Genomic DNA, 23,760 nt, shown 5'->3' on the forward strand with positions numbered 1-23,760 from the left:
GTATTTCACGAACATAACTGCCCCAAATGCGATCAAAGAAAAATCCCTTCACTTTGACCTTTCCCTAATTCATGCATTACAAACATGTCGCAAGTCAATGACAATCTCAATCCATTATCAATTCGAATTTTTTGAAAATAAAAATAGCAGCAGCCATTCATTGCTTGGATTGATCTCTACTTTTATCATTGAACAGAAAATAGTATGTCAACTTTTAACATTTGAAACTATGTTGGCTGTTATGCATACAAAGCTTTTCTTCGTGAAATATTTATCAAGACCATTTCAAGTTCACATGCTACTCCCAACTCACATGCTTCTCAAGGATACATATGCTACAGCTCGCAGATCTTGGATGCATGCATAGTCACACAGATGCACTGTGGTGAGAAAACTTACGGATAGCCTCTAGATAAGAATAATCAAGCATAGAAGATACATGGTGCAAGGGATCCAAGATGCATGGTTTAGGAAAAGAAAATTGTACTGGAAGCAATTTCTACTTTCCAAGAAATTGTGCTGGGTCATAAGTAAGCAGCTCTCAAAATTAAAGCATCTCATAAAAATAAGCAATCATGATGATATAGTTACTATCAATGCTGCAAGAACCTAGTAACATTCTACATGCTCATGGCATTTGGGCATAACAGGTTCTTTGATATAATAGTCAAAACTCAAAGATTATACTTTCATAATAAGAGCATCAGTTCAGGACCAACTCTAGCCATAGATTGATGGGTTTCTTCGCCCAATTAAACATCATGTAACCACATGCAGCACTGTGCTTAGCTGAAGTTATTAGTATTAATAAAATTAAGATAAAACTTATGCTTCCCAGTGTTTAGCCATAAGCACCAGAACATTTCCTTAACATTAGTTGTTTTTAGTTTTTTAGGTAAGAGAACTACAGAAGACACTCCATGGCTCTTATTCAGCGTATAAACGCTTTCTTGGACTTCTTTTTTTTTTTAAAAAAAAAAGCAAGCAGGATTGCAAACAGATTCTACAAATTGGAAAATGTACCAGTCATACAAAATGTCCAGCAGGACAAGCTATCATAGTATCATACAGATTTAAGGGTTATTTTCTTTTAGGGAATGCACAAAGACTTGTCTATCATCACATCAAGCCTGGGTACTGATGTTCAATTACATCGATCTAACTTCACAGCTGCATGAGACCACCAAAAGTAACTATGCCATATTGCCATGTATGATGTATCGTTGCATCAAGGGTTCTTTTCTCTCAGCTATCTCCAAAAATAACTATGCCAATTGCCAAGTAGCACAAGGGGACAGAGGAGGATAGTGTTGGTGTGATTTAGTAGCAGCCCCCATTGCCACCTGGTAGATAGTGCCATTACATTAGAGTATCCTAAGATTTTATATGCGCTTATAGAATTGCTTCACTTTTGTAACTATTAGAAAATGGCACTGGCAAAGAGCTTTTGATCTGCTACAACAGTTCTCTACTTCATTGTAATTGAACATATGGACAGATCGGATACAGGAGGTTCCTATCAACTGATGATTTTTCATTTATTAGTCGCATATAAAATGTTGAGGTGAATTCTCAATGTTTCTGTAGAATGCATAAGGGGAGAGAGTGAGAGAAAGCAGGAGACCAAAACTTTCATTTCTCGCAGGCTAAAAAAATTACAAAAACTATGTTCATTCTTCACTAGATATCTTTCTTCAGAAAAGGCCATATTTCAAACTTAAATCATATACACCTTTCCCATTTACAATTCGGTCATCATTTGATATATCATTTCCAAAGAATGCAAGTCAGGTATAATTTGCCATGCTAGAAACGGTATCAACTAACAAGATTGATATTTGATGGCAAAATAAGAAGTATAGCCTTCCATACTCAAGTTACGATGGTAATCCTACTGACAAAATGGGCGACAGAAACAAATGCAAGGAGGCATTGTAGCCTAACCTGAAAAGGAGAAATGAAAAAAATGGTCAAAGAGGAAGCAACATCGAATAAATGGATATGTTTAATGAATTTACCTATGTTATGTTCCCAAGTATTCCATTAGATCATCATCATGCAGCAGCAAATCATCAATATCTGGGATTGGGCTACTGATACTGATATAGTCTAAAGGTAATCCCGCAAAGGAACTGCCAGCAAACTTATCTTGTTCGCCATAGAAAGGGTAATCAATGAGCTGCATATCCCCAGGAACAGAAGTAGAATTCCCACTACCAATTATTTGATCACTATAAGGACTGTTGTCAGCTGGTGTTCTGATACCCAAGGGAACCACATGATGCTCCATGATAGATAGTGAAAGTGGTTGCTTAGGAGGTATGGTCTGGTAACTACTAGGCATATTGTTAAAGCCTGAATCAGAATCCTGTGGGAAGATATTTCCAGTTTTTGGCCTGGAATTGTCACTGCTTTCATAAGGTACAGCCTGGCCTCTCATGCATATGCTTACAGGAGTAGCAATTGTTGCCTGCGCATTGCCATAGTGATTAAAATCGGCAGGAAGATGGGCCAGTTCTTGAGTATTTCCTCTGTGTTGCAAAGCTTCACTCGTATTAGCTTCCTCATTGAAGCTGGTAATCTGGTTAGCCATGCCTTGGATTTCTACCTGGTCCAGTCGGTTCATATCTGGAATCATATTCCTTGAATGTTCTGATGCGTCATCAGCTCTTTGTACCTCCTGCTCAATTGCGGTGACACTGTGGCGTGGTCTTTTTCTCTTTGGTGGTTCTTTTGTTCCTGCCTTCTTAGGAACAACCTGATTAGGGCGTTTGACTTTAGCTCTTTCTCTCCTTGTTGGGGCATGCTCCTCGCTCAACTGTGCAGCCGGAGAAAGATCTTGTTCATCATCTCTAGATGATGTTGAAAGGGGAGCCTCCTCAAAACCATCAACATCATACTCATTACTGCTGCTGTGTGTGTCCCCATTTCTGTACTCCAGAGCACCGTGGTGAGTAACCTCTGACATGCCATTGTCAATGCTGAGAACAAGCCTTTCCTCTCTCTGTAGAACACCCAACCAAATCAGGCTCTCTTTTGCAGTCATCTTATCCTGCAAGCATTTTGATTTCCTAACATGGTTTCTGATCTTATCGAAGTTTGGGGACATGTGCTTGATCACACCTGTAAGCACCCCAACCTTCCAGACCTTCTTAAGATCATGTGGCTTTTTATACGGAGGAATTTGCCCCCTCGGAAGGCCCAAGGCAATCCACCAATCCTCGTTCCCTGAAGGCCACCACGGGGGTGGAGTGCCCTTCTCCAATGGGTACTTGCGCTGCGGTGGATCACAGTGCTGCATCAATGACGAAAGCAGTGAACCGAGAGTGGCGTCTTGGAGATCCATCAAGCTGTGCTGGCTCTTGATCCCGCTGCTTGGAGCATCAGCCGACGCCAAGTTCTCCGACTCATACTTTGCGATTGCCGCCGGCCCGTTCTTATCAAACTTCACCTTCTCCTTCCACCAAGCTCTAATATTGTCGGAAGCGCCGCTCACGGGCTTCCCTTTATCAGGGATGATCCCGTAAACGAACCCGCGCGCGTTGCACACCTCCATCAGCTTGAGCATGTACTTGAGGATCCCGTCTTGCGCCCTCGACATCTTCTTGCGCATGGCCTGATCGGATATCGGCTTCCCCTTGGACTTGTCCAGCTCAGCCTGCTGCAGCGCAAGGGCGAGCCTGTCCTGCCTCTCCTTGATCCTCCTCAGCTTGATCCTGTCTTTCCACATCCGCCGGGCCAGATCCTCGGCCTCAATCTCCTCGTCGCTGACATCATTCTCCGTCAGATTCTGGATGCCCTCCACCTCGAAGTCCGACGAATCCCCCAACTCCGTCGCAATGATAGCCAGATGATCCATCACAACACCACAAACTAGGGATTTCCCACAACCCGATCACATCCAACTCCACTCCCCCCCAACCCTCTCCTCGTCAGCAATCCGCCCACCGAAATCCTAGCGAGAATTCATACCTCCCGGTGCCAATCGGGAGCGAGTCAGCACCAATCCGAATCCGCGAAACAAGCCCTGCAAAAGGCGAAGACCAATACAGGATTAACGCCACCAAAAAACCAAAACCCCATCCATCCACCCCGACTCATCCAGGAACACCGAAACAACGAACAGAAATCGGAGGAATCAGCAGGGCGGGCGCGTACTTGGGCAGCAGCGGATGGGATTGTGCGCGGCGCGGCGCGAGGCGAATGCGACGGCGAAAGAGAGAGAAGAAATCGCTGTGCTCCCCTCCTCCCTCGAATCGAAGCGAATCAATCTGTTCGGGGGAATGGGGAATTTTATTTTTTTTTTAATTTTTTTTGCCCAGTGGAGGTGGAAAAGATTCGCTTCTCTTCCGTGTTTCCCTTTTTTTTAGAAAAAAATAAAAGGGGAAAGGGAAAGGAAACACGAGGGAGGCTAGCGCTGAGGAAGAAGGGAGCAGGGGTAGGGAAGGAAAGAAAGAAAGGCTCGCAGATCCCATTTGCTCCGGTCCACTCTGTGCACAGCCCTGTGTTGTCTAGTACTATCTCCGTCCCAAAATAAGTGCGGTCATGGAAATCTGTTTTCAACGTTTGACCGTTCGTTTTATTTGAAAAATTTATGAAATTTTTTTTAAAAAATAGTCACACATAAAGTACTATTCATGTTTTATTATCTAATAGCAATAAAAATAGTAATCATAAAAAAAATTCAAATAAAACAAACGATCAAACGTTGGAGATGAATAGTGTAAAACTGTACTTATTTTAGGACGGAGGGAGTAAGTTGGAGTTGGGAACTCTCCTCCAAACATGTAAAACGGAGCTATCCATTAGTAAGAATTAATTATTTTTTTAAAAAATTAAATCAATATGATTTTTAAAGAAACTTTTGTATATTTTTTTATGCAAAATCATGCTATTTAGCAGTTTGGTAAGCATGTGTACGGAAAACGAGGAAAGTGAGTTGGGAAAGCTAATTCTATATACCACTTTAAATGATGTTACCACTTTAAATGATCCAGAATTACTAATTTTAGAAATTGTATACGTACAAAACCTTCAAATTCACCTTCTACCAACAAATGAACCCCAATCTTGTATGATCCGACTGTATGACTTGTGAACATAGTCGGAGAGGATAAAACGAGGTGATCTAGAAGCATATTTTTAGTGTGGCTGCCCTTGGAGATGACATTATATGCTTAATCATCTAACCATGCTATAAACTTGTATTTTTTTTTGCTTTTGCTTTTATTTCTCAAAATATACTCCCTCCATTCCAAATTAATCTGCATATAGTTTTTTTTAGGTTATTCCTAAATGATCTACATATTTGCGTTCATTCATTAGGACTATTCGTTATTTGTGCATTGGAGTAAATAGATATTGATGCATGTATCCATGCACACAAGCATTTATTACCCACATGCAATATCTTGATTTGCTATTGGCTAGGAAATAGTGGGGATGGTGCATGCATTGAGTTTGTTGCTAGAGTAAATATAGTATGAGAGAGTTATTAGCTTTTCTTGGTCTTGGTATACCTATGAAATATGTAGATAGGGAGTATGTTGCAACACACAGGTTTTAGCTAGTTTTTTGAAAAAAAAATGTTGGAGTGTGTGTCATTTCACATAAATTTCATTTATCAAGTTAATTTATAATAGATGATAGTTGGGTTAGAATATGTATTTTTTACCAACTACTTGTCGTAAGTTACAGTTAAAATAGTTAAGCTGTTTAGAAAGATGCGAAGATTTGTTCGTGATTTTCAAATATAGTGGTTTTCTCATTGTTGTTAGAATATAATATACTCCCTCCGTGTCAAGATAAATCAACTTTTGTCCTAAATCTAGACATCAACATAGAGAGTTAATTTATTTTTTTATGGGAGTATCAGTTTTTATTACACAAAAGACGCACACTACTCCCACATCCATTAGTGTGTCCCCTAAAACACGCTCAAATTTAGCCGCGGCCGTAGCACCACTATAACCCATTCGTCGCTTCATTTTGCGCGTAAAGGGAGGATTCCCAACCCTTCCAAAACAACACAGCCCGTATAACTCAGCCAACCCAACAGTCACAGAAATGTGAAACCTCTTCCTCTCCACAAAGGATCCCGATCTCAAGGGGTCAGCCATGATGCATCAATGTTCACTGGACACCCCCAAGCTTGTGTCTGTGTACGTTCCTTCCTTGAGTGACTTTTCCTGCTTCCGTAGAGCCGTTTTCCAGCGTCAACCCATGCTCGGAATCTCGGATTCTCGCTCGGCTACGACCACTCCCCATCCCGGAGACCGCCCGTCACAACCACCCCACCCTCTCATCGATTCCATCCTTTCTACGGCGGCGTCGGCGGCGCGCGGCGCTGCGAACGGTGAGCGTCAGGCATTCGTCGTCTTGACCATGAAACTTGAAAGACCTCGTGGTTGTACTCTGGCAGAGGCGTCGTCAGACGTGTCATCGTCAAGTGGCTATAAAAACTAACACTACTTAAGTTTGAGGTCAAATAGATTCAGAGCCACACGTTTCTTAAGGATCAAGGAGTTTGATTTAGCAAAACAAAAAATAAGATTAAGCAAAGTTATACAAGTAACACAAACTTGCAGGGGTATGGATAAGATAGTAGCCCTACTGGTAGTATTCTAGGAGTACTGCTGGTAGCAGCTTGTTTGTTCGTGCATGGCACCTTTGGTGGTTTTTTTTTGGCCATTTGCTAAGGTTCACTGAAAGGGCAGATTCATTGAACGTGGACCCCCTCGTTAGGTGCCGAGGAAGCCGTCCAGATTCACTGTACCCAGCAGCGGGCCTCTCATGGGCCTTGTCCATCAATCTGGGCCGAGAGCCAATTCAGGCCGGAACACAACAAGAGCAGTAGTAGAAAAGTAATAAGTTCAGGTTAGGTCCCTTGAATTATCACCGAGTTCGACTTTGGTCCTCGAACCACAATACCACGTACAACAACGAGGGGGCAGTCCCTCAACTTGCAAAACCTGTACCCGAGATTCTAAACAGTATAGTGTCCAGTTTTAACTAACATGACTAGGTGGGTCTCACATGTCAGGCATATTTCTCGTTCTCTCCAACCTCCTGCCATTGCTAACTAAAATTATAAATCTCTCCTTTTTAGTTTTAGTAGAGTTGGTATTTTTTGGATGTATCCATCCTAATCAACAAGCAGGAGGTCTCTTCTCTGATTTAATTTGCTAGCCCATCAGATATGGGGTGCTTCGCGTTCAAGAGCGGCAACAGGAGCAAAGGCCAAGAACGCGCGGACGCCGGTGGCGGCGGCCGCGTCGTCCTCGCGCGCCGTCAAGCGCCTTAACCAGCGCAGCCTGCAGGTCAGTATGGTTTTGCATTTACTCCTCTCAAAAAATTGCCATGGTGCTTTTGATTTGAGCTAGATTTGTCAAAACCATACCGAATTTGTTCATCAGAATGATCGAATTACAGGCGATACTTCGGCAAAAAATGAACTTGCAGATTTTGTCTTTTGAGCCTGTGCACTGACCACATGTCTGCATATTTTCAGAGTACCAAAAAGAAATAGGCCTAATATGTGGGGCTTACTCGTCACATAAGCTAAAACCAAGCATTATACTGTTTGGGATCTCGGCTACAACAGTTTTATAAGTTGAGAGACACGTTATATCTGGCATTGTGTTTGGGGGGATGAAATTCGAACTCGACAACTAGATAAAGGACGTAAAGTGAACTTATTCCAGTGGAAAACGAGATGAAACAAAGAGACGAGAATTTGTTTTATTTTCCTCCAGATCGACGAACAAACAACCGAAACGAATTCCAATTGGTAAATCAAATAGCTCAAGCAACAATGAGCTTTATCCCCTCCCCCTCACTCAACAATGGCAACGGTGGTCAAGCATGTACAGTACATCAATTCACCAATCACTCTGAAACTGAAAATCGCACAGAGAGCTAGCTTAGCTTAGCTAGAACCATTAGCTCACTCAGTACTTCTTCCGCTTGAGGAAGTTGGCGATCCAGTAGCTGGACTGCTTGCGGTAGCGCTTGAGATTGTTGAGGCGGTCGATGTAGATGAGGCCGAATCGGTCGAGGTATCCGTCGCCCCACTCGAAGCAGTCCATGAACGTCCAGGTGAAGTAGCCCTTCACGTTCACCCCGTTCTTGATAGCGTGGTTGACGAACTGCAGGTGCTTCGAGTGGAACTCGATCCTATGCCCGTCCTTGAGCGCCTCCGTGATTGGCAAGCTCTTGTTGTTCCCCTCGGCGATTCCTGCAATCACACATGAAAGTCATCTTGCAGGATGTCGATCCCCTCGTTTTTTTTTCATTTCCATGTTATCCAAATAGTTGTGAAAAAGTTTTGGAGAAAAAAAGATGAGAATGTAGTTCAAATGTATCAGCCCACAAAACATGCAACTTCAAGTTCAAATTAATCTATACAAAGAGTGTACTACTTATCTATATTCCTTTAAAAGACCCTAATGATAATGGTGAGTGGTGAATCTGCCACCACCCACCACCACTACCATATGGGTCCCCTAAATACTGAGATAGGTGGACTTTTATCCCTTCCTTGGCCAGAAGCCATCAAACAAGGAAAACTTATTTTAAAGTGAGATACAAAATTATGAAAAATATAATGTCGAATGATTTATAATGGGGATAATTTTATTTTAATATTTGTGGTTTTAAAGCCGTATATTAATTCCCGTTGCAATGCACAAGCATTCAGCTAGTATATCAAAAAGAAGTTAAAGCCATTACAATGAGAAAGTTATTTAATTGGGAAGTGCGGCAGTATAAATCCTAATGCTCATGAATATTATGCATACGTGAGTACATTTTCAATAGGAATTTAGTGGAGCTTAGGATAAGCTATTAGTCCCTGTCTATTTGAGCGTATGCTAGAAGTGTGCGTACTCGTGGGTGTGTGAGTGTAGTGCATGTATTTATCTCGTGTGTAATGAAAACAAAGATGGTTATTTAATTACCATTTTCTGTGACGTAGATGATCGGGTTATTGTACCTCCTCTTGGTGTAGAGGAGTAGCTCGCGGAGACCCGGAGGGTAGTTGAAGAAGATCGGGGTGAACTCCTGCCAAAATGTTGGAAGAAATTAATCAGCCGTGGATTGATGGATTGATCGATCGGTCTCAAGAAAATCAAGAACATGATGTTGTGTTCATGCGTTGGTGTTGAGGAGGAGTCGATCTATGTACGTACCTGCGGACCAATGGGTTTGCCGTTGCGGAAGCCGGTGGTGTTGGCACGGATGTCGGTGTCGTAGGAGAGCCTGTTTGAGCTGGGCAGCGGCACGCTCTTGGCGTAGTAGGTGGTGTAGTAGTTGACGCCGATGAAGTCATAGGATCCCCTCACCGCTGCTGCCTGCTCCGCCGTGAACGCCGGCAGCCGCGCCCCAAGCCACCCCCTCATCGTGCCTGGGTAGTCGCCGTGCACGATGGGGTCCAGGAACCATCCGTACATGAAGTCGAGGCTGCGTTGCACAGCGCGGCGGTCAGCGGCCGTGTTATTATACGGCACGAACCAGTGCGACACCGCCGTGATGCCGATCTGCCCGTGCTGCGTGGGTTGGTACTTGGTGCGGTAGAGGTGGACGGCGGTGGCGTGGGCGAGGATGACGTGGTGCGCTGCTAGGTAAGGCTCGCGGCTGGAGTCGCCGCCGGCACAGGAGGTGGAGACGTAGGGGGAGCACCGGCCCGGGGCGTGGATGCCGGTGCCGTAGCCCTGGGAGCAGTAGGTCCATGGCTCGTTGAAGGTGGCCCAGAACTTGACGCGGTCGCCAAACTCCCGGAAGCACACTTCGGCGAAGTCCACATAATCCTTGCTGAAAATATTGACAATCCAAATCTCTAATATGAGTATTTTTTTAAGATAATAGAAATGGTTTACATCTCCGGTGTCTTTCGACAGGCACACAGCCAAATTTGCATAATCGACAAATTTTAATGTGAGTCATTGATGAATTCTAGCCAAATTTGCAGAACCGACAAGCAATTTATTTTGATTCAGATGACCAAATTACCTACCCTGTTCTATCTAACTGGTTTTTCTTTTGAAACTTAGGTGAATGGCCTAACTTTAATCAACCTCATCATCAGCTTAACAAGTTGAGTGATTTTAACAGGTTTATGGATTTTCTTTGTCTCTATCTAAAAAACTTACATGATATTCTCACTCAGGAATCCTCCGTATTTGCTCTCAAGGGCCTGTGGTGTGTCCCAGTGGAAGATTGTGACAAATGGCTTCATCCCTGTTATGAAAATTTTGTAATTAATTCAAAGTTTACTACTTAAAAATACCAAAAAAATATTTATAATTTTGTAGTAACAGTAACACATGATTGTAAATAGGACATAACTGAAAAAAATTACTCACCTTTGGCTATGATTTCATTGATCAGGTTGTTATAGAAAGCTACTCCTTCCTTGTTCACCCCTCCACTCAATGTTCCATCTGCATTCAACAGGCATTTACAAAGGAAAATTTCACGGTCAAAAAACTGAAATGCAACTGAATGCGCTGATACGATCTAGGAAATATAATGCCCATTCTCAAATACTTCCTCTGATCATAATTATTTGACGTTCTGGACAGCCATATACTAAGTTCAAGTCATCTTCACTGTCTAAAACGTCAACTAATTCAGTCCGGAGATGGTAGAATTAACTTCACTCACTTGGCAGGATCCGGCTCCAAGAAATGGAAAACCGGAAGGCGTCCATGTTCATGTCTTTGAGAAGGTTTACATCCTCCTGCATTTTCAAGGTTCAACAAAAGAAATGAATGATCAGTTCAAGAAGATTCCTGTCCAAGATAAACTTTTTATTCGGTCCATCAAGTCATGAAAACATTTATTTTTTGACATACAACAAGTCAAAGATTAAAACCTTGAGTTAATATCTTTTTAAATAATTAGACTGACACATGGAAATCATATGGGTAAAATCTCATAGTAAAATCAGGTTTTTATAATGTGCTCACTTCGGTCAAATTTATTTGACGTTGGGAGAACTGAGTTTAGTTCTTCCAATGTCAAATATTTTTTTTACTAGAGGCTGGAGTATACTATAACAAAAATTAGTCATTAAAATTGCATTCCAAAGACTGCGATTTTTTGGGAAAATTACTGTAGAAAAGGCTTCTACAGTGTGTAAATATATATTCCAAAGACTGCGTTAATACCGAACAATGTGTTTCCTTGAATGCATTTCAAGAGCAAGAACTCCTGCTTTACTTAAAAGAAAAACTAGAATCTACCTTGTAGCGATGATAGAAGTCATCTGCCACATCTCCGGTGTCACCATTTAAGATTTTTCCTGCAGGCATGAAAATAGTTTCCCTTAATCACCTATTTTAAATTTTACATGCCAGCTATATATATAATAGTGGGAGGTTAACACTTAATAATAATAATAACCTGGGATGTGCGAGAAAGTGTCCCACACGCTAGGACCCCTACCTCCTTCCTTAGCAGCTCCCTCATACTGCAAGTAATTAAGCAATGCAAGGATACATCTCTGAATTTGTTCAGGAACTAACCAAGAACCATGTGCATTGCACTTGATTCAAACCATTCTTGCAGATGTAAGAGTTTTGGACAAATTTATCTCTGTATGGATCACCTGATACGCTGCAGAGCCGGTGCCGAAGATGAAATCCTTGGGGAAGCTGTACCTGTTGAACGATGCATCAACACCGCTGCAGAGTACAGCAACGAAAACAAGAACAGGAACAATCTGCCTTCCCATTCCGATTCCGAGCCAGGCCATCTCGAAACTGGAACTGATCAAGCCAAGCAGCTTAGCTGGGCAGTGGCTCTGCAGGAAGCATAATTCAGAAGGGTATTTATAGAGAAGAGTTGGCGATGCAGATAAACGGATCAGATCATAGGCCAGCAGATGTGTTGGCGTTGCTTCCCTGATTGGCAATTCTCACTATTCCGAGATCGAGTTCCTCAAGACTTTCGAGAAGAGATATCGTATTATATTTGATTGGAACCGGTTGAATTTGTCATCTACAGTAGCAAGAAGACGTTGAAATTGATTTGTTTAGTTCAGCATGAGGGGCACGAGAGGGCAACTGCTCAAGGCTTGAGACATGTAAGTACAGTTTTTTTTTATATATATAGAATGTATATATGATAGCGGCTGATTTCGTTCTCATTCTTCTGAAGAGGACGCACCACCTATCATTTTTAGTTAAAGTATTTTGTGATTGGTACGAATGGTGTATAAATATATAATGTACGTTGCAATAAAAGGAATAGTTGCTATAACGACTTACGCACGACGATCGCCTAGTTGCTATAACTGGAAATGTATTTTCAACACCGCAATTAATTCTCTTCACATGTAATGGTGTGCCGCTGGTTACAACTGAACTCTGTACTTGTAAACCTCTTCAAATGGCAATGGAAATTTAGTTGGGAAACCTCTCCCCTCTGGTCTCTCGTGATTATTAAAAAAAAAGAATAGTTGTATTGATTATAATATAAGTACAATGTGTATATACTCTGTACTTATATTATAATCAATACAACTATTCCTTTTTTTATATCTTACTTAAATACTAATAATATACCTCCTATGTGGATTAAGAGAGAGACATTTGATCTTACACGTAAGGTAATGATATAAAACCGACATCACAGTCGTCATCTATATACAAACATGGAAAACACTCGAGATTCATTCTAGATAAGTCATTTAAAGGCACGATATTTTTGATAAATTTTCATGAGGTGGATTTATTGCGCGCATGTTCGCGCTCGAAATCGCTAATAGGCGATCAGTCGCGCGGGGCGTGCGATTGGACACGTGTCATGCGCGGAGAGGGGGGCGTGGGCGGCGTGCAGTTTCTTTCCTTTTTTTTTTGTTTTTTCGCACGGTTTCTAGGTGGCACGCGGTTTCTTTTTTTTTTCTCTTTTTATACGCGCGGTTTCTTTTTTTTTTCTTTTCTTCTTTCAGTATCGTTACTTTTTTTTTGGCGCACGGCTTTTTTTCTGTTTTTTTTCTTTCCATATTTTTTTGTTTTTCGGTTTTTTTAATACAAACATATACAAATTTTTGTATATGCGTATGTAAACTTTATATACGTATACAAAATTTGTATACGTATATATAAACTTTGTATATGTGTACCTTTTTATATATAGATGTACAAACTTTGTATATATATATATATATACATATATAAAGTTGGTATATTTTGTATGCATACATATATAAACTTTATATACATCGTATACAAACTTTGTATACGCCATATACATACATTATACATGTGTATATACATATTAGAATATCTACTTATATACTACTTAAAAAGTTTAAGATGTTTCCTTCCTCTGTTAATAAAAAAAATTAAAAAAAGTCCGATTGTAATTAAAAAAAGCCCGGGGCGAAAAAAAAGTGCGGCAAAAAAAAAAAAAAACTGACCGATTCCTATCCTTACTTAAAAAAGCGGAACAAAAAGGTGCGGCAAAAAACGATTGTAAAAAGGAAGCCCGGCACGGCCAAAAAATTTTTTTTGTCTGTTTCCTTTTTTTTTCCTTTTCCAATTTTATTTTATTTTCACCGCTTTTTTCTTTCACCGTTTTTCCGGGCTTTTTCGTCCGTTTTCTTTTTTTTTTCGTTTTATTTTCTTTGCGCCGTTTTTTCTTTCACCGTTTTTCTGGTTTCGCTATTTTTTTCTGTTTTTCCATTGGGCCGAATCCTAGCGCCGCCACCATATCGATTTGCATTTTTTATGTGTTTCCTCGTCCAATTGATTGCAAAAACCGATTCTCCACTACTCTCTTATCATTTTCCCCTTGAATTTCTCTTCCAGTTCGTCATTTTTTTTCCAAGTTTTACGGATTGCTTTGATTTTGGTAAAAAAAACGAAAAAGGGAATCGAGTGGATCAAAATCTCTCAACAATTTTGGAGATCGAGAAAGATTCGACCGCATTTGACGGAGAGGATCGACTCCACCATCGTACAGACACGGTACTATGCGAGCTCGACCAGATTACTGGATTTAATGGGTGGATCGGCTCCGTCATGGTATGGGCACGAGTTGACGGAGAGGATCGACTCCACCATCGTACGGACACAGTACTATGCGAGCTCGACCAGATTACTGGATTTGATGGGTGGATTGGCTCCGTCATGGCACGGGCATGAGACTGTTCGAGCTAGGCCTACAGTTGCACTTGTGGGCTGAGCCGAAGAGAGGTAGGCTAGGCACAGGACTGTTCGAGCTAGGGCTACAGCTCCACTTGTGGGCTGAGCCGAAGAGAGATAGGCCGAGCATATAGATGTAGCGGACTACTCTAGGACTAGAGCTGAAAAGGAAGGAAGGAATGAATGTCCGGTCCAAAAACAAAGAAGCATCCGGTCCAAAACCAAGGAGTATAATGTATCGGCTTGTTTGGTAACTCAAGGGAAGGGGATTGGGAGTTTACATGAGGGAATTGATGATGAGATTAAGATGGGAATTTGATTTTTAATCCCAATATCTTGTTTGGTAGAGGTGATGGAAATTGATAGGGAGTTTAGTTGGAGATTAGTTCATTAATAAAAACGGATGGCTGAGATTCGCTTAGACAAACTAAAGGAGGAATTCCCTTCCAATTACCTTCCCCTACCCAGGTATTGAAAAAGAGGGAGTTCCTTACTCAATTCCCCATCCCACCAAAATTCTCATATCTCCCAACCAAATAAAACACTTAATAGCCTCATCCCTCTAAACTCTCAATCCCTCATAAAAACTCCCTCCAACTAAACGAGCCATATAGGATAAAAAATGTTTTTACCCGTAGCAACGCACGGATATTTTTTCGTGTGTGTGTCTATATATATATACACACACACACACATATGTATAAACTTTATATATAAAGTTTAGGAAAAAGTACGTTTTACCCCCCCCCCCCCCGAACTATTGCGACAGTACGTGATGAGGACATCAACACCGTCGATACATCCACGTCCCCCCATGTACAGCATGATGGTCCTATTACCCGCGCTTGTGCACGTCAACTAAATTATCAGGTGAGTTCTTTCTTGAGTTCATATTCCTCGTCTTTATACCCCGGAGACGCGTGCACTCGTGTTTTACTCAGGAACGATGGAGAGGATCCAAAGGGAAGAGGATTCGCGCGGGGTGGATTCGGACTGCAGGGCAGCGCCAACTTCTGACGGCCGCCACGACTTCATGCGAACTCCGATTTGGGCGTGCAAGTACTTCATGGAAAGCTTATCAAGTCTACTTTCAAATGGATCCAGCCACATGTCCATATCTGTTCTGGAGCGGCCGCAATTGTCATTTTACTCCCGACTGTTTTCTGTCCATGGTGCTGCGTCGCCTCTTTTGGCCCAATGGGCTGTGTATCCAAGTTGGGCCCATTAGGGGCGCGTCCTAGGGTTGGAGCACGACCCTATGGTCGTTCTTCCCCTCTTCTTATACCTCTAGTCACCGCCAAAAACAGGCGGGTTTTGATGATAGAGATAGCTACTTGCTACCGGCTCGCAGCGCGCGTGTTGGCTAAACCGCCCGTCTGCCTGTAATCGGAACCCCACCATATTGTGTTTGATAGCGAAACTTTCATCTTTATCTAGCAATTTTAGTGCTTGTCCTACTTGTTCTTGCTTGTTCTTCGATTGCTTGCAGGACGAGTGCCCTCGTGGCCGGGTTGACGCGCACCACAAGTTCGCGGCGACCATTGGAGACGGTGTATCGGTTGCTAAGGCACAGCGTCTTTGGACGGTTGTAGTCGGGCCGTGAACGTCGTCTTCATCCAATCGAGTTATCCCTTACCTCTCATCGAAAGATCGGGCCACAAACCCTAGCGGGTTCGCATCAGGTGGTATCAGAGCGTGGTTCATCGGTGAGAGAATTTACCCTTCCCTTCGTCATTAATTTTTTTTTCCTAACTTGTGGGTTGCTGTCCCCCTCCTGTAAGCAAGGTAAGAACTGGTAAGAGCTTGTGAGACAAGCTGCGAGTGAAGTGAGAGTGAGCGTCTTGCAAAAGCTACATCCCAATAGTTGTGTAGGGCTTACATTACATCCTCCATTGTTTTGTTGTCCTTCATTTCTAACCCATGGCAGGTCCAGAGGATAAAGATGAGGAGGGTGCATCTCATTCCCCACGCACCAAAGGCATCATCCAATACTTTACAAGGCAAGTGAAGCAGCACACAGAAGGACTTGATACAGATTTGCAGGTGACAAATGAGAAGATTGGACATTTGGAGTCCACGCAGATCTCCACCAACACTAAGCTTACAGGGCTGGAGACAGCGGTCGCCCGCATTGACACTAGCCTTGCTGCTCTTGTGAGGCATTTTGATGCTCTCAATGCTGGAGGCAATGGTGGGGGTAATGACGATGACGTTGACGGAGAGTACGTCGAGGATAATTTGGAGGATGAATATATTGCTGACACTGAACAAGATGATCGAGATGCTCGAGATCGTCGACGGCTACACAACAATCGACGAGGTATGGGTGGTCGCCGCCGACGCGAGGTACGCAACAATGATGATGCTTTTTCTAAAATTAAATTTAAGATTCCTCCTTTTGATGGAAAATATGATCCTGATGCGTACCTCTCTTGGGAGATTGCTGTTGACCAAAAATTTGCATGCCATGAGTTTCCTGAGAACACTAGAGTTAGAGCTGCTACGAGTGAGTTCACCGATTTTGCTTCGGTTTGGTGGATAGAACATGGCAAGAAAAATCCTAATAACATGCCACAAACTTGGGATGCTTTGAAACGGGTCATGCGGGCTAGATTTGTTCCTTCTTACTATGCACGTGACTTGCTGAATAGGTTGCAACAATTGAGACAGGGTGCAAAAAGTGTAGAGGAATATTATCAGGAGTTACAAATGGGCTTGCTTCGTTGTAATTTAGAGGAAACTGAGGACGCTGCCATGGCTAGATTTTTGGGTGGGTTAAACCGCGAGATCTATGACATCGTAGACTATAAAGATTACACTAATATGACCCGATTGTTTCATCTTGCTTGTAAGGCTGAAAGGGAAGTGCAGGGACGACGTGCTAGTGCCAAGGTTAATTTTTCTGCAGGTAAAACTTCATCATGGCAGACACGCACCACTCCTCCGGCCGGCCGTACTGCTTCTCCATCTTCCACACCCACAACCAGTCGAGCAGCACCTCCTCCATCTAGTGACAAGTCAGCGACAAAGGCTGCTCAGCCAGCACCGAGTGCTTCTTCAATGGCATCCTCAGGCCGAATGAGAGATGTTCAGTGCCACCGTTGCAAGGGCTTTGGGCATGTGCAGCGTGACTGCCCTAGCAAGCGAGTTTTGGTAGTCAAAAACGATGGTGAGTACTCCTCTGCTAGTGATTTCGATGATGATACACTTGCTTTGCTTGCGGCTGACCATGCAGATAATGAGCCACCGGAAGAGCACATTGGAGCTGCATTTGCAGATCACTATGAGAGCCTCATTGTGCAGCGTGTCCTTAGCGCACAAATGGAGAAGGCGGAGCAAAATCAACGACACACGTTGTTCCAAACAAAGTGTGTCGTCAAAGAGCGTTGTTGCCGCATGATCATTGATGGAGGTAGCTGCAACAACTTGGCTAGCAGCGAGATGGTGGAGAAGCTCGCACTTAGCACCAAACCGCACCCACATCCATACTACATCCAATGGCTGAACAACAGTGATAAGGCGAAGGTAACAAAACTAGTGCACATTAATTTTGCAATTGGAAATTACCATGATGTTGTTGAATGTGATGTTGTGCCCATGCAAGCATGTAATATTCTGCTAGGTAGACCATGGCAATTTGATAGGGATTCTATGCATCATGGTAGGTCAAACCAGTACTCTTTTCTGTACCATGATAAGAAAATTGTGTTGCATCCCATGTCTCCTGAAGATATTTTGCGTGATGATGTTGCTAAGGCTGCCAAATCCAAATGTGAGAGTGATAAAAAAGCCCAATCTGATGGCAAGAAACCTGAGACAATCAATTTGAAACCCAAATGCTTACTTGCTACTAAATCTGATATTAATGAGTTGATTGCATCACCTTCAGTTGCCTATGCTTTGGTATGCAAAGATGCTTTGATTTCACTTCACGATATGCAGCATTCTTTGCCCCCTGCTGTTGCTAACATTTTGCAGGAGTACTCTGATGTGTTTCCCAAGGAAGTGCCACCGGGGCTGCCACCGGTGCGCGGCATTGAGCATCAAATCGACTTGATCCCAGGTGCTTCCCTACCGAACCGTGCGCCATACCGAACCAACCCTGAGGAAACCAAAGAGATTCAGCGTCAAGTTCATGAGTTGCTTGATAAAGGGTATGTACGCGAGTCTCTTAGTCCATGTGCGGTTCCGGTAATTTTGGTACCAAAGAAAGATGGTTCATGGCGTATGTGTGTTGATTGTAGAGCTATTAATAACATTACCATTCGATATCGTCATCCTATTCCTAGGTTAGATGATATGCTTGATGAATTGAGTGGCTCTATTGTGTTCTCCAAAGTTGATTTGCGTAGTGGTTACCACCAGATTCGTATGAAGTTGGGTGATGAATGGAAAAGAGCATTTAAAACGAAGTTTGGGTTGTATGAGTGGTTAGTGATGCCTTTTGGTTTAACTAATGCACCCAGCACTTTCATGAGGTTGATGAATGAGGTTTTGCGTCCTTTCATTGGAAAATTTGTGGTGGTCTACTTTGATGATATCTTGATTTACAGCAAGTCTATGGGGTGAACATTTTAATCATTTACGTGCTGTTTTTAATGCTCTTCGTGATGCACGTTTATTTGGTAACTTTGAGAAGTGCACCTTTTGCACAGATCGAGTTTCTTTTCTTGGCTATGTTGTAACTCCGCAGGGGATTGAGGTTGATCAAGCCAAGGTTGAGGCAATTCAGAGTTGGCCGACTCCTAAAACGGTCTCACAAGTGCGGAGCTTTCTAGGACTCGCGGGGTTCTATCGCCGCTTCGTGCAGGATTTCAGCACCATTGCTGCACCATTGAATGCGCTTACAAAGAAGGGAGTGCCTTTCACTTGGGGCACATCACAAGAGAACGCCTTCCACATGTTGAAAGATAAGTTGACCCATGCACCTCTTCTCCAACTTCCCGATTTTAATAAGACTTTTGAACTTGAATGTGATGCTAGTGGGATTGGATTGGGTGGTGTTTTGCTACAAGAAGGAAAACCTGTTGCATATTTTAGTGAAAAGTTGAGTGGGCCTGTTCTGAATTATTCTACTTATGATAAGGAATTGTATGCTCTTGTGCGAACTTTAGAAACATGGCAGCATTATTTGTGGCCCAAGGAATTTGTCATACATTCTGATCATGAGTCTTTGAAGCATATTCGTAGTCAAGGGAAACTGAACCGTAGACATGCTAAATGGGTTGAATTTATTGAATCTTTTCCTTATATTATCAAACACAAGAAAGGGAAGGAGAACATCATTGCTGATGCTTTGTCTCGGAGATACACTTTGTTGACACAACTTGACTACAAGATTTTTGGCCTGGAAACAATCAAAGACCAATATGCGCATGATGCTGATTTTAATGATGTGTTGCTGCATTGTAAGGATGGAAGAACATGGAACAAATTCGTCATCAATGATGGGTTTGTTTTCAGAGCTAACAAGCTTTGCATTCCAGCTAGCTCTGTTCGCTTGTTGTTGTTGCAGGAAGCGCATGGAGGCGGTTTGATGGGCCATTTTGGTGCCAAGAAGACACATGACATCCTTGCTAGTCATTTCTTTTGGCCACAGATGCGAAGAGATGTTGGCAGGTTCGTTGCTCGCTGCGCTACATGTCAAAAGGCTAAGTCACGCTTACATCCACATGATTTGAAGCCGTATTTGGGAGAAGAAGATGAGCTTGAGTCGAGGACGACTCAAATGCAAGAAGGGGAGGATGATGAGGACATCAACACCGTCGATACATCCACGTCCCCCCATGTACAGCATGATGGTCCTATTACCCGCGCTCGTGCACGTCAACTAAATTATCAGGTGAGTTCTTTCTTGAGTTCATATTCCTCGTCTTTATACCCCGGAGACGCGTGCACTCGTGTTTTACTCAAGAACGATGGAGAGGATCCAAAGGGAAGAGGATTCGCGCGGGGTGGATTCGGACCGCAGGGCAGCGCCAACTTCTGACGGCCGCCACGACTTCATGCGAACTCCGATTTGGGCGTGCAAGTACTTCATGGAAAGCTTATCAATTCTACTTTCAAATGGATCCAGCCACATGTCCATATCTGTTCTGGAGCGGCCGCAATTGTCATTTTACTCCCGACTGTTTTCTGTCCATGGTGCTGCGTCACCTCTTTTGGCCCAATGGGCTGTGTATCCAAGTTGGGCCCATTAGGGGCGCGTCCTAGGGTTGGAGCACGACCCTATGGTCGTTCTTCCCCTCTTCTTATACCTCTAGTCGCCGCCAAAAACAGGCGGGTTTTGATGATAGAGATAGCTACTTGCTACCGGCTCGCAGCGCGCGTGTTGGCTAAACCGCCCGTCTGCCTGTAATCGGAACCCCACCATATTGTGTTTGATAGCGAAACTTTCATCTTTATCTAGCAATTTCAGTGCTTGTCCTACTTGTTCTTGCTTGTTCTTCGATTGCTTGCAGGACGAGTGCCCTCGTGGCCGGGTTGACGCGCACCACAAGTTCGCGGCGACCATTGGAGACGGTGTATCGGTTGCTAAGGCACAGCGTCTTTGGACGGTTGTAGTCGGGCCGTGAACGTCGTCTTCATCCAATCGAGTTATCCCTTACCTCTCATCGAAAGATCGGGCCACAAACCCTAGCGGGTTCGCATCAGTACGAATTATCCCCCCGAACCACTAAACCGGTTATATTACACCTCGAAACTATTGATACCGGCTGAATTACCCCCCGACTCAATACTGAGCGGTTTTGCTCCTACGTGGCATACACGTGGCGTCGACGTGGAAATCCAATCAGCAAAAAAAAAAGAAAATATAGGGCCCACCTATCATTACTCTCACTGTCTCTCCCTCTTCTCCTTTGGACGGCGACGGCCGAGGCAGCAAGCGCATGCGGAGTCAGCAGCGGCGAGGCGAGGCAAGGCGGCGGCGGCGGCGGTGGAGAGCGGCGGGGGCGGAAGAGAGGCGAGCGCGGTGGGGGCGGCGGAGAGGCGAGCGCAGCGATGGCGAGGCAGGGCGGGCGCGGTGGAGAGGAGAGCCGAGCAGCGGGGGCGGAGAAGGCGAGGCGGCGGCGGCGAGGCAGGGCGGGCGCGGTGGGGGCGCCGGAGGAGGCGAGGCAGCAGAGTGGCGAGCGTGGCGGCGAGACGAGAGGCGGGGGTGGAGGAGGCTAGGCGACGGCGGTGAGGCAGGGCGGCGCAGGTGCTGTGGAGGAGTCGAGCGGCGGCGGGGTGCGGCGGAGGAGGCGAGCGCGACGTCTTCCATTTGCAGACGCGGGTCGGTCGCCGGCGGCGGCAGCGGCGGGAGGAGGTAGGCGTTCACGGCGAATCCCCGCGACGTCATCCCCCACCAACCGCCTCGCAGCCACGCTTCGCTACCCTCCGCCGCGACAGGGGGGCACGGGCGCCGTCACGCCCGCCGGCCACCGGCCGCCTCTCCACCACGCCCAACGTGCCCCCGCCACGCCCGCCGCCTGCCCCGGCCCCACCACTCCCTGCCGTGCCACCCGCTGCGCCCGCCGCCGCGCTCGCCGCCCGTCCGCGCGCTGCCGCCGCCGCCCACTGCCCTTCGACGCGTGCCTGAGAGAGAAGGGGGGAGGGGGAAGACTGAAGAGAGGTAAGGACAGGTGGACCCTATATTTTCTTTTGTTTTTTTTTGTGGATTGGATTTCCACGTCGACGCCATGTGTATGCCACGTAGGAGCAAAACCGCTCAGTATTGAGTCGGGGGGGTAATTCAACCAATATCAATAGTTTGAGGTGTAATATAACCGGTTTTGTGGTTCGAGGGTAATTCGTACTATCGCAATAATTCGGGAGGGTAAAACGTACTTTTTTCTAAAGTTTATGCATACGTATGTATATACATGTAGTATATGAAAGAGACTATAGGATCAGAAACTGACCGCGCGGCTCGTGGGGAGCGCGGCTGATGGCACATTAGGGCGCCCGTTCGCGCTCCTCTAGTCAGCGTGCAACATGACAAAAATTAACCTACGTGCGGCCGAAGACACGTGTTCAGCCCATGAAGCATTATAGCCCACGTGCTATCCTTTCCTCGTTCAGCCCACAACCGCATGTGCCCAAATATATGCTTGCATTTGGACTGTTGAGTCTACTAGTTTTCAAGCTCAGTAAGCAATGTGTTGAAAAATTATATAAAAAATTTATATATGTACTCCCTCTATTTCATAATGTAAGTCATTTTAGCCTTTCCTATATTAACATCAATATATCTAGATTCATTAATATTAATATAAATATGAAAAATGTTAGAATGATTTACATTGTGAAACAGAGGAACTAAAACTTATATGTGAAAATTTATAAATATATATTTTGTGGGGATAAACTTTATACACAAAAAAAGTTTAAACATATAGAAAGGGTCTACACATAAACTTTACATATATATATATATATATATATATATATATATATATATATATATATATATATATATATATATATATATATATATATATATATATATATATATGTAACATATTCAAATTTGTTTTCGCAAATAAATAAATAAAATAAAACAAACATGTGGGCCATCTGTCTTCATCGTATTCCCACACCACATTAGATTTGGCATGCTCTCGCAAAGGAAAGAAATTAAGATGAGCTAAGCACGAAAAGAAAATGCATGCAGGGAAAAAATGGTGGATGAGCGATGCCAGTCCTTAAGCTTTGTCGAGTTCCACGGTACGACAAGAATGTCTCTCTCTAAATCTAACTTAGTTATAGTGTATTATAGTATCATCGACCTTAAGTTGGTTAGACTTACCAGCCGCTTACACCGATCGCTTGTTCTACATGTTCCGCTATATGGTACTTCCTCCGTTTCACAATATAAGATTTTATATTATTATCTATATTTATTAGATGTTAATGAATCTAGACATATATATGTGTTTAAATTTATTAACACACATATATATATATGGACAATGCTAAAAAGTTTTACATTGTGAAACAGAGAGAGTACATCCTAAGTATATCTCAGTCCTAGTAATCAACTCCGTTCATGTCTATATTTATCTATGTATCATATATACTTGAACCAAAATCTCAACATACGTTTACCACAACACCAAAAAAATCTTGATCATTGGATCATCTTGGTAAAGGGCTAGGAGAAGATCTCAGCTGATATGAAACTGTCTTTAATTCTCTTCTGTTCACATTCATAAGTGCATTTCATCATCGTAATTACGGGATGTTCTTTCCTGCAGCTTTTAACTGAAGACTATATATATTGATGTTCTTAATCATGCAACCGAAAAATCAGTACTTTTATCCTTTTTTTCGTCCCTTTTTCTTGGTGCTGTCTACGGCTCGGGCGTCCGATGATTTCAAGAAAAATCGGGCACTGACGTCAGCATCTGATTTACGTGTAAAACTACTTTAAACTGATTTTTCTCCTAAATTACTTATAGATTTGATTCGATTGCACCATTAAATTCATTGCAATTAAATCTTCAAAACAAGACCACACATGGATAAATTCTGACGAAAAAATAGCTTATTATTGAATTATTTTTAAATGTTGCATGATGTTCCACCAGGTATATCGGAATTATTTCACTAACTAGATCGAAAATGTTTC

General features: G+C 43.4%; 2 protein-coding genes across 2 annotated transcripts; both read right to left on the reverse strand.

Moving 5' to 3' along the window:
* Positions 1 to 1,740: 1,740 nt before the first annotated feature.
* Positions 1,741 to 4,388, reverse strand: LOC127784644 (ETHYLENE INSENSITIVE 3-like 3 protein). The gene is made up of 3 exons (XM_052311987.1): positions 4,159 to 4,388; positions 2,019 to 4,027; positions 1,741 to 1,944 (listed from the first exon to the last, which is right to left on the reverse strand). Exon 2 carries the CDS (start codon positions 3,857 to 3,859, stop codon positions 2,024 to 2,026), a length of 1,836 nt encoding a protein of 611 aa, XP_052167947.1. The 5' UTR covers positions 3,860 to 4,027; positions 4,159 to 4,388; the 3' UTR covers positions 1,741 to 1,944; positions 2,019 to 2,023.
* Positions 4,389 to 7,715: 3,327 nt separating this feature from the next.
* Positions 7,716 to 11,906, reverse strand: LOC127784213 (beta-glucosidase 29). The gene is made up of 9 exons (XM_052311401.1): positions 11,609 to 11,906; positions 11,404 to 11,470; positions 11,244 to 11,302; positions 10,663 to 10,738; positions 10,362 to 10,439; positions 10,149 to 10,236; positions 9,189 to 9,810; positions 8,958 to 9,060; positions 7,716 to 8,236 (listed from the first exon to the last, which is right to left on the reverse strand). The coding sequence occupies exons 1-9, from the start codon at positions 11,753 to 11,755 to the stop codon at positions 7,950 to 7,952; spliced, it is 1,527 nt and encodes a 508-aa protein (XP_052167361.1). The 5' UTR covers positions 11,756 to 11,906; the 3' UTR covers positions 7,716 to 7,949.
* Between the last annotated feature and the right edge of the window lie 11,854 nt (positions 11,907 to 23,760).

Source organism: Oryza glaberrima, chromosome 9 (genome assembly GCF_000147395.1).
Source record: "Oryza glaberrima chromosome 9, OglaRS2, whole genome shotgun sequence".
Taxonomy (NCBI): domain Eukaryota; kingdom Viridiplantae; phylum Streptophyta; class Magnoliopsida; order Poales; family Poaceae; genus Oryza; species Oryza glaberrima.